General features: G+C 44.0%; 1 protein-coding gene across 1 annotated transcript in view; it reads right to left on the minus strand.

Moving 5' to 3' along the window:
* Window positions 1–395: 395 nt before the first annotated feature.
* LOC121001089 (MDM2 binding protein) overlaps window positions 396–16,248 on the minus strand; it is a 92,970-nt gene continuing 77,117 nt past the window's right edge. The window contains exons 20-22 of the mRNA XM_040431998.1: window positions 7,870–7,983; window positions 4,481–4,546; window positions 396–514 (exon numbers count right to left, since the gene is read on the minus strand). Of these exons, the coding sequence (XP_040287932.1) occupies window positions 476–514; window positions 4,481–4,546; window positions 7,870–7,983 (219 nt within the window). The 3' untranslated portion in view covers window positions 396–475. The remainder of the gene's footprint in view (window positions 515–4,480; window positions 4,547–7,869; window positions 7,984–16,248) is intronic.

Here is a 16,248-nt window from a genome sequence, read left to right on the forward strand (position 1 = left end):
GGGATAACGTTAACCAAAGCAGAATATACCCCTTTAACCTATCAGGAAAGTTTAAAGGAGTAGAAAATATTTATTTTCCAATTTCCTGTGGTCTAAACCTGATGGGCGTCTTATGGTCAGGTGTGTCCTATAGTAGTAAAAAAACACAGTATGTATTTTTATTTTGGGGACTGGTGAACTTCTTATACTGTGATCTCTATAGACCTGGGAGACATTGTATCTTGTGTTTACTTGTAAAGGGTTAACTCACAGCTCATATCTCTCCAAAGTAAACCGATGATATCTTGGTTAACAAAACACAAGGCCAGGAGAAGTAGGAATCTTTTCACGAGCAGCAAACAATGCAGGGATTGTTAGGGCAGAATGATATACGGGAAGGAGCGGAGAACGAAGCAAGAGAAGGTGAACGGTTTATTAATAAAGGAAAAGTCAATCTACAATCACACAAATAAATATATCACACATCATCAGGTGGCTACTTTTTCTTCAGCTTGTCCAGTTCCCATTGGATAACCTAAAGAAGGAAGAAAAAAAAAAAAAAAAAAAAAAAGAAGAAGAAGTGAGAATCTACAAAATTTAGGAACTTAAGAGCATAAGAAAAAAACAAAAGGGGTTCTCTCACAAAATGTAAAATTTTGGAATTTTAAAGAGTCTGTCACCATAATCAACCCTACTAAACCAGGCATACTGCCAGGTGGAGCCGATTGTGGTGACTAGAATGAGCCATTACTCTGCAATCGGTATTACCAATGCAGAGGAATTCTTACTTTAAGCCCTCATGCACACGACCGTTGTGTGCATCCGCGTCCGTGGTTGTTTTCCGTTTTTGTTTTTTTCGCAGCTCCAATGACTTTCAATGGGTCCGTGGAAAAATCGGAAAATGCACCGTTTGGCAGCTGCATCCGTGATCCGTGTTTCCTGGCCGTGAAAAAAATATGACCTGTCCTATTTTTTTCACGGTCAACGGTTCGCGGACCCATTCAAGTCAATGGGGCCGTGAAAAATCACGGATGCACACAAGATTGTCATCCGCGTCCGTGATCCGTGTCCGTTTTCCCTATTATTTTCAATGCAAACTTGACTTTTTTTTTTTCCACTTTTCATGTCCGTGGATCCTCCAAAAATCAAGGAAGACACACGGACGAAAAAACGGTAACGGATCACGGACCAACGGAACCCCATTTTGCGGACCGTGAAAAAATACTGTCGTGTGCATGAGGCCTTAGTTATATGTAAATGAGGTGCTCTGAGCACTGTTTCAAGTTCGCCTCTCCTCCTCTTGGCGAGATTGACGGGGACAGGCACCCTCACTGCTCCGATGCCTGGCCCTGCTATTTTGCGCATGCACAGCTGATCTCTTGCCACTGTGCCCACTCTGAGATCTTCCCTGGACATATGCCAATAATACTGCCACCAATGCATACGTGAGATTTCAGGGCCACAAGCAGGGACGATGCCTGTCCCTGTCAATCTCACCTCAACCACATTTAAAGGTGCTGTCCACCTTTTTACTATTGATGACCTATCCTAAGGATAAGTCATCAATATCAGATCCCTGCTGATCTGACTCCCAGGACCCCCACCAATCAGCTGTTTGAAGAGAAGGCAGTGCTCATACCAGTGCTGCCTTCCCTGCTATGTTTAACTGCTCGCTGCAGGAATTGCAATGGTGAGCAGTGTAATTCCAAGTATGGCGTCCCTATACTTGTAATTACATCTGCTCGCCGCTGCAATTGCTGTGGTGAGCAGGTAAACAGAGCAGAGAAGGCAGCGCTGGTATGAGCACTGCCTTCTCTTCAAACAGAGGAGTTAAACCCCAACGATCTGATATTGATGATCTCGTCCCCGAGGATAGGTCATCAATAGTAAAATGTGGACAACCCCTTTAAGTAAAAGTAAGATTAGTCACCATTATCAACCCTACTAGGCAGTATGCCTGGTGCAACAGGGTTGATCATGATGAAAAATGCTATTTAAAGGGGTTTTCTGAGATTTTTTAACTGATAACCTATCCTCTGGGTATGTCACCAGTGTCTGATCTGTGGGGGTCTGACACCAGGGAACCCCGCCAATCAGCAGTTTGAGAAAGCATTGGCGCTCGTGGTATTGCCATGGCCTTCTCGCAGCTTTGCCAAGGCCATGTGACATTACATTTGGTCACATGGCCTTGGTACAGCTCAGCCCCATTGAAGTGAATGGGGCTGAGCTGCGATACCAAGCACAGCCACAATACAATGGATGGCGCTGTGCTTGGTGAGCTGAGAGAAGGCCGTGGCACTACTGCGAGCACTGGTGCCTTCTCAAATAGCTCTTCAGTGGGGTCCCAGGTGTCAGACCCCACCGATCAGATACTGATGACCTATCCAGAGAATAGTCATCAGTAAAAAAAAAGTCTCGGACAACCCCTTTAATAGATGGGCTTTCACCAAAATAGGCAATTGATTTGTGATTAGCAGGGGTCCAACACCCATTCCCCGACTGACCAGAGCAGTGCTGCAGTTACAAGCTCGGACGGAGCTCATCAGTGGGGTGTGGGCCCCTGCCAATCGGATATCTATGGCCTATCCTGAGGAAACACCATTGATAACACTGAATAGAATACTGAACAAGGTGATGCTTTCTCCCCCGCCATCTGACACTGCGTATACAGTCAAGGGACGCTCTTGACGGTGGCAGGTGGGCTGCTGTATATAAAAGAGATTGTATCACAAAGACTAAATAAACCATGATTTCTACATCCTTAATCCGACATATGAAGGGACAGGAGGCGCCCGTGAGCGTCAGGACGGCTGCAGGGATGGGACAGCTATTTAGCCTAATCATCAGTAGTAAGTAGCTGGATGTTACTGTATAATCTGGCTTAATGTCACAAAAGCAGAAAATTCTCCAAAGGGCAAGAAATAAGTTACCAAATGTTTACTCTTCAACCCGCTCTTTCAGTGGATGTGGAGAACTGTGAATGTACCGGTCCATTTCCCCCGGGTCATCCCTGACAGATCATTGACCGCTCCCCCGCATGACCGAGCATAGGGAATCCATGTGACAAGAACAGCGAGGACTGTGCGCGACACGGGGCGATGACTCCGACATAAGGCCGGGATTGGCTCATGAATAATAAAATCGGGATTCTGACATTGTAATACAATTATTACGTTACTCCAAAGATTTTAAAAAGGTAAATGTCAAATATCCGGAGGATTTACTAGAGGAGATGATCCGCTCTTTAGCCGTCTGCCCTTTCACAGTCAGTGTGATCTCTGCTAAACACAATGTAGAAAGCAGGATTCTAAATGCAGCTCTGGCTGTGAAGACCGGATAAAACAGAATGTAAAACTGGACTGCAAACAGATTAGAAGTTAAAGGGATCCCCCCTTTGGACATTCAGATAAGCTGCTGCTGGGATCCTCAGCGATCAGGGGAAGAGCTGTTAGAGGGGAGTAGGATCAAAGCGCGTTACCAATACCGTCTCTTCCCCCGTACTCCAGTGAGCCCAGGAGAGGGCGACAGGAACTTTTCTTCACGTCATCGCCCCTCATAGTCCGTTACTATCAAAGCTTCCAGTTTTGTTTCTACCGGAGGGAACGACAAACATGTAATGCACTTGTAGCATCCAAGGGCAGGGATAGATTTAGAGAAGGGGTCAGTGGCTGCCCTATAGGCGCTCAGCCACAAGATCCACTAGGTTTAATTACATAGGAAGCCAATTTATCTCAAATACATTTTCGGAGTGTGGGAGGAAAGCGGCACAGACACCAGGGAGAACGTACAACTGCTGCTCTTGGTCAGACTCTGCACCAAGGACCCCAGCGCTGTAAGGCACCAGTGATCGCCCCTGAAATGATCAATTGCAGATCTGATCACCCCCTGCCCCTAACGAGGACTCGGGGATATTTACCGCCATCATGGTTAGGAAGACGCTATGTGCATATAGAGCGACATGTATGAACGCTGCAGATCCTGTACTTTTGCTCCTGTAATTTAGTCACAAAGGCATCGATGAGTGGAACATGTTGGTGGCCTTTTCATACTGTGCCAGATGTCTGTACACGGGTATATACTGTAAGTGTGACTGATATTTTTCGGTTATAATTCAGGTTTTGTTTGCATTTGTTCAGTGTGAAAATCGTCCCTAGGTAAAATGAATCCTTGCCTTTGTTGGTTTATTGAAAAGTTGTCTGATCCCTTACCACATCAACCACACAGGTTGTCAGAACGCCCTTTCCGGCGACCTAGGTGAAAATTCTCATTGGAACGGTGATGGCAGCCATCTTGGTTATCAAAGATGCAGATGTAAGATAGCAGAAAAACTTTTTAGATACTTCCGTGAGCATCTGCTGCCCACGCTGGTGTCAGTTCTGACTGTGCACAGTCGTTTCTCCAGAACATGATGATACATGAGAACCAGTCATCTGCGCTTAATATTTAGATGGCTGACCACCGAGGCTTCCCATCACTGTGTGCACGCTGCAGAGCCGCTCACCTGCTTAACATTGTTACTCGCAGCTTTCTTCATCTCGTCATGAAGGCCTCTTGAAGTCTTTAGATCCTAACAGAGGAAAGTGGCAGAGATTAAGGTACAGAGGAGGGCAAATTTCATTATCAATTCATCTCTTAACCCCTATTCATAGCGGGCACAGGTTTCTCTTCCAAACTTCTGGCATGCACAAATAATAAAACACCTGCCTGCTGTCACCACTAGAGGGAGCTCACTGCAAATGGCAAGGGCGCTCCAGCCGTGGTAAAACTACAACTTCCGGCATGCACACTTGCTCAGCTGTTCTTGGAACTCCCATGCAAGTGAATGGAGCAAGCTGGGAGTTGTAGTTCCACAACAGCTGGAGGGTCGGGCATTGCTGGTCCCTGACATCCTGCTTTATTAGTGTGCTCACGGAATAAACAGTATGCAGTAAATGCCCTGCTGCAGCCAGCCTTCATGATTTAACCCACTAAGGACCAAGCCCATATTGGCATCAACTTTTTCATTCCCATGTTCCAAAAGACATAACCATTTTAATTTTCCGTAGATGGAGCCGGCAGAGAGCCTGCGTGAGCTGTAGTTTTTCTGGATATCATCGAGTACATACAACTTTCTGAATACAACGATCTAAATATTATAATTTTTTTCTGCCAGGATGTACTGGGAGCTCCCAGATGCTGTTACTTTCTCCGTTCCTAGAGGTTGCAGTTGGGCGTCTGCCATGAGCGGCTCGGCTCCCGATCTCGCTCCATACACTCCCTGTGCAAAACAGAACTCCAAATGCTATAAATACAGTTGCGAGAAAAAGTATGTGAACCCTTTGGAATGATATGGATTTCTGAACAACTTGGTCATAAAATGTGATCTGATCTTCATCTGAGTCACAACAATAGACAATCTCAGTCTGCTTAAACTAATAACACACAAAGAATTAAATGTCACCATGTTTTTATTGAACACATCATGTAAACATTCACAGTGCAGGTGGAAAAAGTATGTGAACCCTTGGATTCAATAACTGGTTAAACCTCCTTTGGCAGCAATAACTTCACCCAAACGTTTCCTGTAGTTGCAGATCAGACGTGCACAAAGGTCAGGAGTAATTCTTGACCATTCCTCTTTACAGAACCGTTTCAGTTCAGCAATATTCTTGGGATGTCTGGTGTGAATCGCTTTCTTGAGGTTATGCCACAGCATCCCAATCGGGTTGAGGTCAGGACTCTGACTGGGCCACTCCAGAAGGTGTATTTTCTTCTGTTTAAGCCATTCTGTTGTTTATTTTCTTCTATGCTTTGGGTCGTTGTCCTGTTGCAACACCCATCTTCTGTTGAGCTTCAGCTGGTGGACAGATGGCCTTAAAGGGCTTCTGTCACCCCTATTGTGCAATTTTCATTAGCCGACATTAGCCATTTGCTAATGTCAGCTGAGTGCAATCATACATGTCCTACCTTTGTCTGTGGCTTATTTCTTGTAAAAATCATACTTTTATCATATGCAAATTTCTTCACTACCAGCAAGTTGGGCGTGTACTTGCTGGTAGCCGCCGCATCTGCTGCTTCTAGACGCGCCCCATCTCCTCTTGATAGACAGGGCCAGCGAGCGCTCTCCTCCTCCCGGTGGCACCATCTGCTGCTGAATTCCCGCGCCGTAACGTTCCTCGATCGGCGCAGGCGTACTGAGTGAAGGACGCGCGCTTGCCAGCTCCTTCCTCAGTGCGCCTGCGGCGATTACGTCACACTACACCCGGAAGAGAAGACTGCCGGCATCACCGATAATCGACAGTCTTCTCTTCCGGGTGTAGTGTGACATAATCGGCGCAGGCGCACTGAGGAAGGAGCTGGCAAGCGCGCGTCCTTCACTCAGTACGCCTGCGCCGATTAAGGAACGTTACGTGCAGCAATGTCTTTTTTGGACAGCAGCGGCTTCCTCTGTGGTATCCTCCCATGAAATCCATTCTTGTTTAGTGTTTTACGTATCGTAGATTCGCTAACAGGGATGTTAGCATATGCCAGAGACTATTGTAAGTCTTTAGCTGACACTCTAGGATTCTTCTTCACTTCATTGAGCAGTCTGCGCTGTGCTCTTGCAGTCATCTTTACAGGACGGCCACTCCTAGGGAGAGTAGCAGCAGTCAACAATTCTTAATCTTAGGTCTTCTGAGAGCTCTTTTGTGCGAGGCATCATTCACATCAGGCAATGCTTCTTGTGAAAAGCAAACCCAGAACTGGTGTGTGTTTTTTATAGGGCAGGGCAGCTGTAACCAACACCTCCAATCTCATCTCATTGATTGGACTCCAGTTGGCTGACACCTCACTCCAATTAGCTCTCGGACATGTCATTAGTCTAGGGGTTCACATACTTTTTCCACCTGCACTGTGAATGTTTACATGGTGTGTTCAATAAAAACATGGTAGCATTTAATTTGTGTTTTATTAGTTTAAGCAGACTGATTGTCTATTGTTGTGACTTAGATGAAGATCAGATCACATTTTATAACCAATTTGTGCAGAAATACATATAATTCCAAAGGGTTCACATACTTTTTCTTGCAACTGTATATTATAGGAAACTGACGTTAATAACTGCACAACAGAACTGCCCCAGCACTTGCTGATTCACCTACAGTGCCTTAAACAAGGAGACATTCTGTGGCATATTCAGCTTGTTTGTCTCGTACACATTAAATCAGAGACTCAGGATTTACAGAAAAGCTTAAAGGGATTTTCCAGGATTACTATTTTTTTAAATCAGATACATGCATATAGTTGTTTTTCCCCCCCTTTCTTTTCAGTTTGGACTCTCCTGACCCGTTTTCACCATGTAAACCAGTCCGTCTGGTTTGTTTCCATCCTGTATGTAGCACTTCCTGTTTCTGTATCCAACCAAACCCATAATGCACTGCTCCTTTCTCTGCCACAGCACCACCCATAACACCGCCCCTTTAATTTATTGCTCCTCCCACTCAGCTGGTTACTTAAGACACTCCCCTATCACTGCCCCGCCCCATGGACAGAACATCACAGGAAATAATAGGTGCATGGACATGGTCATGTGACCACAGCCCAGAACGGGATATAGGAACAATAAAGATAAAAGAAATACATAAAAAAAATTACAGTGACCCTCAAATGATTATTTTAGAGGATCTTACTTAAGAACTATTCATTTCATAAGCCTGACCTTCAAGGAGACCATGGTTTCAAGTTCTAGTAGACTCTTGCTGTGGTTCAATTGAGTTTACCTTCTACAAATCCAGGGAATGACCGAGCCTCCCACAGACTAACTATACTTGCAGTTTAAATACTTATGAATGTGGGGGATCTTCGACCCTCCTCCCAAATTTGGGCTCAAACATACATATGCACAGAGACCATCCTGAACAACCCACTTACCTTTAGGAAGAACTTGGAGATGTCAAAGAGACGCTGAAGGCAGGCCGCGTAGCACAGGTGCCCCTCCTGAATGCCATGTTTGAGAAGAGTTTTACAAACCACCTCCCTCAGCATCTGGGAAAATAAAATATAGATATTAATGTTATATAACGGCACTAGAATGAGCACTGAAATATAAGGATTTTCTTTTATGTCCTGGGTCGGGTCGCTCCATCTTTTGACGCAGATGGAGCTTCACACATCTGGTCTCATACAATGGTGAAAGCTTTTTGCCACAGTCTCGCAGCCGGAGTGTTACTGTAGGGAAGAATCGCGGCAGGACACCATTGTGATGTGTGAAGAGGAGGAGGAGATCATGGCCAGTATTGCTGAGCTATAATCAGTGTGGCTCTGGGAGCTTTCACACTGCATGTCGGAGGTAGGGTTGTTGCGGGTATCGAAATTTCGATACCCAATCGATACACGATACCGGGATTTCAATTTTTTTCGATACTGGGCTGCGCTGCTGTGCAGTCTAGTAACTCTGAACATAAGCACGCTGCTGTCGGCGCGCTCATGTTCCCTCAGCAGCACAGGGGAGAAGGAAGCAGTCTCTCCTTTCCCCTGTGCTGCCGCTGCCACCAATGAACGGAGAGAGGGGCGGGCGCACTGCGCCACCAATTATAGGACTTTTCCTACACAGAGCGGCGCCCAGAGATGTCCCAGCACTTACTATTAGTCCTGGGCATCGCTCTGTTCGCCCACTGTGCCCCAATTACGGTCTTCTCTCCTGCTCCACATGCTAATTACTATCGGAGCAATGGGGAGGAGACATCAGCTTCTCCCTGCGCTGCGATTGGACAGTGCTACAGCCAGGGAGAAGGAACGCCCACTAGAGAAGCTGATGTCTCCTCCCCATTGCTCCGATAGTAATTAGCATGTGGAGCAGGAGAGAAGACCGTAATGGGGCACAGCGGGCGAACGGAGCGGCACCCAGGAATACCCAGGCACCCAGGAATAATGGTAAGTGCTGGGACATCGCTGGGCGCCGCTCTGTGTAGCCTAATACTTAAAGTCTGGACCCACGTCTTTAACACATAATACAGGAGGCGGGTGCCGGCAGCAGAAATCGCATTGCTGGCACCCTGACCCTGACGGGGAGCTGCGATCAGCGGCAGTTAACCCCTCAGGTGCGGCACATCCCTGATGCTGTGTGCACAGAGCACAGAGCAGCAGGGACAGTGTGAGGTCCTATTCACCCTGATAGAGCTCTATCAGGGTGAATAGGACAAGGGATGAAAAAAAATTCTAGGTTCTGGCCCCTAAGGGGGAAATAGTTATTAAATAAAAAGTGTAAAAAAAAGGTATAAAATCACCCCCTTTCCCAATTTCACATATAAAAACGTATAAACAATAAATAAACATTACATATCGCCACGTCAGAAAAGTCCAAACTATTAAAATATAAATTAAAAAAATCTATGCGGTGAACGCCGGAACAGAATTTTTATTTTTTCAAAACTGCGCGATTCGCCATTTTTTAAAATGCGGAATGCACGTGGCTTTTTTGGTTTATTTTTTTCACGTGGTATCGAGTATCACAATACTTTTTTATGGTATCGAAACCGAATCAAAAATTTTGTATCACAACAACTCTAGTCGGAGGTATATACTGGGAGGATTACTTAACATACACCTCCGATATACACCACTGTGGCGTGTGTCACTCATAGGGACTTATGTTCAAAAATATACACTGCAGTATAGGTTTCTTTATAGGATGTCTCTGGATAGGCTAGAATAGTCAAAAATAGGGAAAAGATATTGATGCACAGGACACGGTTTGGGGGCTACATCTGATGAACGTGAGGCTACGGATGGGTTAACCATAAACATCAAATCATAAAAAAAAAAAAAAAAAAAATCATAAATTGACCCCAATGATATTTAGTGTATACAGAGTCATCCACCACTGTGCAGCCTCCTATACAGGAGCGCATAACTAAGCCCATTGTCATCTACTAGTCCAGAGGAGCGGTAACTGGGTCACTTCTAACTATGGGTCCACAGGGGCCAGTGGAAACAATGGAAACGTATTGATTTTGAGGAGCGTCTGCTGCTTCTCCGGCAGCTCCCATTTATCTGCTCACTTTCGGACATAAAATAATTACAATAATCCAAACCTAAAATAGCACATCATCTACGGCCGTGTTACTGAGGAGCTCTATCCACGCCTAGAGGGGTCCCTACAAAGGCCAAGGGGAATGCAAGAAGAATTAGGGAATTTATTTGCACATTTTACGGCTGGACACATTTTCGGCAAGTGACAATTCTCTCCCCAGATACGGTCGCTGTGAATTTTGAGGTGTACAGATGCTCCCTGATCGCCACCAGCAACTCTCAGCTTCCCTCACACCTCCTTGCAGACACGGCACAGACATAGGATTTAAATCATTTTAATAAGAATTTAAGGATATAATAAAGTTTCAGCAAAAAAAGGCTAAATGTTTTTTAACCAGGGTTTTCAACCATCTGTTTGAGGTCGATCGTTCTTTATATCCAGAGGACACCGGTCTGAGAGGGTCACGGGATTACACACAGGCTCATGAGAAGCCGTGCACCTCTGCACCAGTCCTCCACCAGACCAGGACAGATATTTATCCAATGGATGTAAACAAAAAAAATAACTCCAGGAGCAGAACAGTGAGTGCAGCTCTGGAGTACGATGCAAGATGTAACTCAAGATCTGTAAAAAAAACAGTGATGCAATCCATACACTAAGGCAGCGCACACGTTACATGTATACACCTTGCCTCACTAGTTTTAGTAGGTCTCTCTCTACATGATAAATGCCATTTGCTGAAGTGAGACAACCCCTTTAAGTCAAATCTCTAAATCTCTTCATATCCCAACTGCCATACACACGGTCACATGTCCCTCATCAGCCAATAGAAGCTCGCAGGTCCTTAGACTCCACATACACACAGTTTTACTCCAGGTTTCCATAACAACCCAGCCATTTTTCTTCACTGCTGTAGGTCAGCTTTAGGCTAAGGCTACAGGACGACAATAAGTCTCACGACACGTAGGGCACAACTACACTGCGACCTTAATGTCGCACGACAATTTTTTATGATGATAGTCTATGTTGTTGCACTGCGACTGTGACGCGAAACAACTGTCGTGTCACAGTATGTCGCAGTCCAACACCATAGACTATCATTATAAAGATTGTTGAGACATTGGTGCGACACATGTAGTCATGCAGCCCTAGCCTTAAAGGTGCAGGGTGCTGTGAAGGTCACTGGTAAGCGGGAAGGGGCCAGTATTAAAAGGGCAGCTGCTGTGGAGGTCACAGTTAAAGGGGCGTTTACTGTGGATGTTACTGTTAGGCCTCATGCACACGACCGTATGGCTTTTTCAGTGTTTTGCGGTCCGTTTTTCACGGATCCGTTGTTCCGTTTTTTGTGTCCGTTGTGTTTCTGTTTCGTTTTTCCGTATGGCATATACAGTATACAGTAATTACATAGATGAAATTGGGCTGGGCATAACATTTTCAATAGAGGGTTCAGCAAAAAACGGAACGGAAACGGAAGACATACGGATGCATTTCCGTATGTGTTCCGTTTTTTTTGCGGACCCATTGACTTGAATGGAGCCAAGCACCGTGATTTGCGGACAAGAATAGGACATGTTCTATCTTTTCACGGTACGGAAATACTGAAATACTGAAACGGAATGCACACGGAGACACTTCAGTATTTTTTGCTGAACCATTGAAATGAATGGTTCAGTATACGTACCGCATACTGAACTACAAAAACAGCCAGTATACTGAACGCAAAATACTGTCGTGTGCATGAGTCCTTAAGGGGGCAGGGTAGTGTGAGGTCACTGTTAAGGGAGCAGGGAACTGTGGAGGTCTCTGTTAACTCCTTAAGGACCGGGCTCATTTTCACCTTCAGGACCAGGCAATTTTTTGCAAATCTGACCAGTGTCAATTTATCTGGTGATAACTTTAAAACGCTTTGACTTATCCAGGCCATTCTGAGATCGTTTTTTCGTCACATATTGTACTTCATGACACTGGTAAAATTGAGTCAAAAAAATTAAATTTTTATTTATAAAAAAAATACTAAATTTGCCAAAAATTTTTAAAATTTCCAAGTTTCACTTTCTCTACTTCTATAATACATAATAATACCTACAAAAATAGTCATTACTTTACATTTCCCATATGTCTACTTCATGTTAGGATCATTTTGGGAATGACATTTTATTTTTGGGGGACGTTACAAGGCTTAGAAGTAAATCTTGAAGTTTCTCAGAAATTTTCAAAAACCAACTTTTTAATGACCAGTTCAGGTCTGAAGTCACTTTGTGAGGCTTACATAATAGAAACCACCCAAAAATGACCCCATTCTAGAAAGTTTGAAACTACACCCCTCAAGGTATTCAAAACGGATTTTACAAACGTAGTTAACGCTTCAGGTATTCCACAAGAAATAATGGAAAATAGAGATACAATTTCAAAATTTTGCTTTTTTGGCAGATTTTCCATTTTAATTTTTATTTTTTTTCCAGTTACAAAGCAAGGGTTAACAGCCAAACAAAACTCATTTATGGCCCCGATTCTGTAGTTTACAGAAAAACCCATATGTGGTCGTAAACTGCTGTACGGGCACACGTCAGGGCGCAGAAGGAAAGGAATGCCATACGGTTTTTGGAATACAGATTTTGCTGGACTGGTTTTTTGACACCATGTCCCATTTGAAGCCCCCCTGATGCATCCCTAGAGTAGAAACTCCCCCAAAAAGTGACCCCATTTTAGAAACTACGGGATAGGGTGGAAGTTTTGTTGGTACTAGTTTAGGGTACATATGATTTTTGGTTGCTCTATATTACACTTTTTGTGAGGCAAGGTAACAAGAAATAGCTGTTTTGGCACAGTTTTTATTTTTTTATTTACAACATTCATCTGACAGGTTAGATCATGTGATATTTTTATAGAGCAGGTTGTGACTGACGCGGCGATACCCAATATGTATACTATTTTTTTTAATGTAAGTTTTACACAATGATTTCATTTTTGAAAAAAAAAAAAAAAAAAAAAAAAAACGCATGTTTAACCACTTAAGGACCACAGGTTTATACCCCCCTAAAGACCAGGCCCTTTTTTACAAATCGGCACTCCACAACTTTAGCGGTTTATTGCTCGGTCATGCAACTTACCACCCAAATGAATTTTACCTCCTTTTCTTCTCACTAATAGAGCTTTCATTTGGTGGTATTTCATTGCTGCTGACATTTTTACTTTTTTTGTTATTAATCGAAATTTAACGATTTTTTTGCAAAAAAATGACATTTTTCACTTTCAGTTGCAAAATTTTGCAAAAAAAACGACATCCATATATAAATTTTTCTCTAAATTTATTGTTCTACATGTCTTTGATAAAAAAAAAATGTTTGGGTAAAAAAAAAAAATGGTTTGGGTAAAAGTTATAGCGTTTACAAACTATGGTACAAAAATGTGAATTTCCGCTTTTTAAAGCAGCTCTGACTTTCTGAGCACCTGTCATGTTTCCTGAGGTTCTACAATGCCCAGACAGTACAAACACCCCACAAATGACCCCATTTCGGAAAGTAGACACCCTAAGGTATTCGCTGATGGGCATAGTGAGTTCATAGAACTTTTTATTTGTTGTCACAAGTTAGCGGAAAATGATGATTTTTTTTTTTTTCTTACAAAGTCTCATATTCCACTAACTTGTGACAAAAAATAAAAACTTCCATGAACTCACTATGCCCATCAGCGAATACCTTGGGGTGTCTTCTTTCCAAAATGGGGTCACTTGTGGGGTAGTTATACTGCCCTGGCATTCTAGGGGCCCAAATGTGTGGTAAGGAGTTTGAAATCAAATTCTGTAAAAAATGACCAGTGAAATCCGAAAGGTGCTCTTTGGAATATGGGCCCCTTTGCCCACCTAGGCTGCAAAAAAGTGCCACACATGTGGTATCGCCGTACTCAGGAGAAGTTGGGGAATGTGTTTTGGGGTGTCATTTTACATATACCCATGCTGGGTGAGATACATATCTTGGTCAAATGCCAACTTTGTATAAAAAAAATGGGAAAAGTTGTCTTTTGCCAAGATATTTCTCTCACCCAGCATGGGTATATGTAAAATGACACCCCAAAACACATTCCCCAACTTCTCCTGAGTACGGAGATACCAGATGTGTGACACTTTTTTGCAGCCTAGGTGGGCAAAGGGGCCCATATTCCAAAGAGCACCTTTCGGATTTCACTGGTCATTTTTTACACATTTTGATTTCAAACTTCTTACCACACATTTGGGCCCCTAGAATGCCAGGGCACTATAACTACCCAACAAGTGACCCCATTTTGGAAAGAAGACACCCCCAGGTATTTCGTGATGGGCATAGTGAGTTCATGGAAGTTTTTATTTTTTGTCACAAGTTAGTGGAATATGAGACTTTGTAAGAAAAAAAAAAAAAAAAATCATCATTTTCCACTAACTTGTGACAAAAAATATAAAATTCTAGGAACTCGCCATGCCCCTCACGGAATACCTTGGGGTGTCTTCTTTCCAAAATGGGGTCACTTGTGGGGTAGTTATACTGGCCTGGCATTTTCCAGGGGCCCTAATGTGTGGTAAGTAGGTAAATGACCTGTGAAATCCTAAAGGTGCTCTTTGGAATGTGGGCCCCTTTTCCCACCTAGGCTGCAAAAAAGTGTCACACATGTGGTATCGCCGTATTCAGGAGAAGTTGGGCAATGTGTTTTGGGGTGTCTTTTTACATATACTCATGCTGGGTGAGAGAAATATCTCAGCAAAAGACAACTTTTCCCATTTTTTTTTATACAAAGTTGGCATTTGACCAAGATATTTATCTCACCCAGCATGGGTATATGTAAAATGACACCCCAAAACACATTGCCCAACTTCTCCTGAGTACGGCGATACCAGATGTGTGACACTTTTTTGCAGCCTAGATGCGCAAAGGGGCCCACATTCCTTTTATGAGGGCATTTTTAGACATTTGGATCCCAGACTTCTTCTCACGCTTTAGGGCCCCTAGAATGCCAGGGCAGTATAAATACCCCACATGTGACCCCATTTTGGAAAGAAGACACCCCAAGGTATTCAATGACGGGCATGGCGAGTTAATAGAATTTTTTTTTTTTGGCACAAGTTAGCGGAAATTGATTTTATTTATTTTTTTCTCACAAAGTCTCCCTTTCCGCTAACTTGGGACAAAAATTTCAATCGTTCATGGACTCAATATGCCCCTCACGGAATACCTTGGGGTGTCTTCTTTCCGAAATGGGGTCACATGTGGGGTATTTATACTGCCCTGGCATTCTAGGGGCCCTAAAGCGTGAGAAGAAGTCTGGAATATAAATGTCTAAAAATTTTTACGCATTTGGATTCCGTGAGGGGTATGGTGAGTTCATGTGAGATTTTATTTTTTGACACAAGTTAGTGGAATATGAGACTTTGTAAGAAAAAAAAAATAATTTCCGCTAACTTGGGCCAAAAAAATGTCTGAATGGAGCCTTACAGGGGGGTGATCAATGACAGGGGGGTGATCAGGGAGTCTATATGGGGTGATCACCCCCCTGTCATTGATCACCTCCCTAGAAGGCTCCATTCAGATGTCCGTATGTGTTTTGCGGATCCGATCCATGTATCCGTAAAAATCATACGGACATCTGAATGCAGCCTGACAGGGGGGGTGATCAATGACAGGGGGGTGATCAATGACAGGGGGGGTGATCAGGGAGTCTATATGGGGTGATCACCCCCCCTGGAAGGCTCCAGGGAGACGCCTGTATGTGTTTTGCGGATCCGATCCATCTATCAGTGGATCCGTAAAAATCATGCGGACGTCTGAATGGAGCTTTACAGGGGGGTGATCAATGACAGGGGGGTAATCAATGACAGGGGGGTGATCAGGGAGTCTATATGGGGTGATCACCACAATCATTGATCACGCCCCTGTAAGGCTCCATTCAGACGTCCGTATGCGTTTTGCGGATCCGATCCATCTATCAGTGGATCCGTAAAAATCATGTGGACATCTGAAAGGAGCTTTACAGGGGGGTAATCAATGACAGGGGGGTGATCAGGGAGTCTATATGGGGTGATCACCACAGTCATTGATCACGCCCCTGTAAGGCTCCATTAAGACGTCCGTGTGCGTTTTGCGGATCCGATCCATCTATCAGTGGATCCGTAAAAATCATGCGGACGTCTGAATAGAGCTTTACAGGGGGGTAATCAATGACAGGGGGGTAATCAATGACAGGGGGGTGATCAGGGAGTCTATATGGGGTGATCACCACAGTCATTGATCACGCCCCTGTAAGGCTCCATT

This window comes from Bufo bufo, chromosome 5, assembly GCF_905171765.1.
Source record: "Bufo bufo chromosome 5, aBufBuf1.1, whole genome shotgun sequence".
NCBI classification, from domain to species: domain Eukaryota; kingdom Metazoa; phylum Chordata; class Amphibia; order Anura; family Bufonidae; genus Bufo; species Bufo bufo.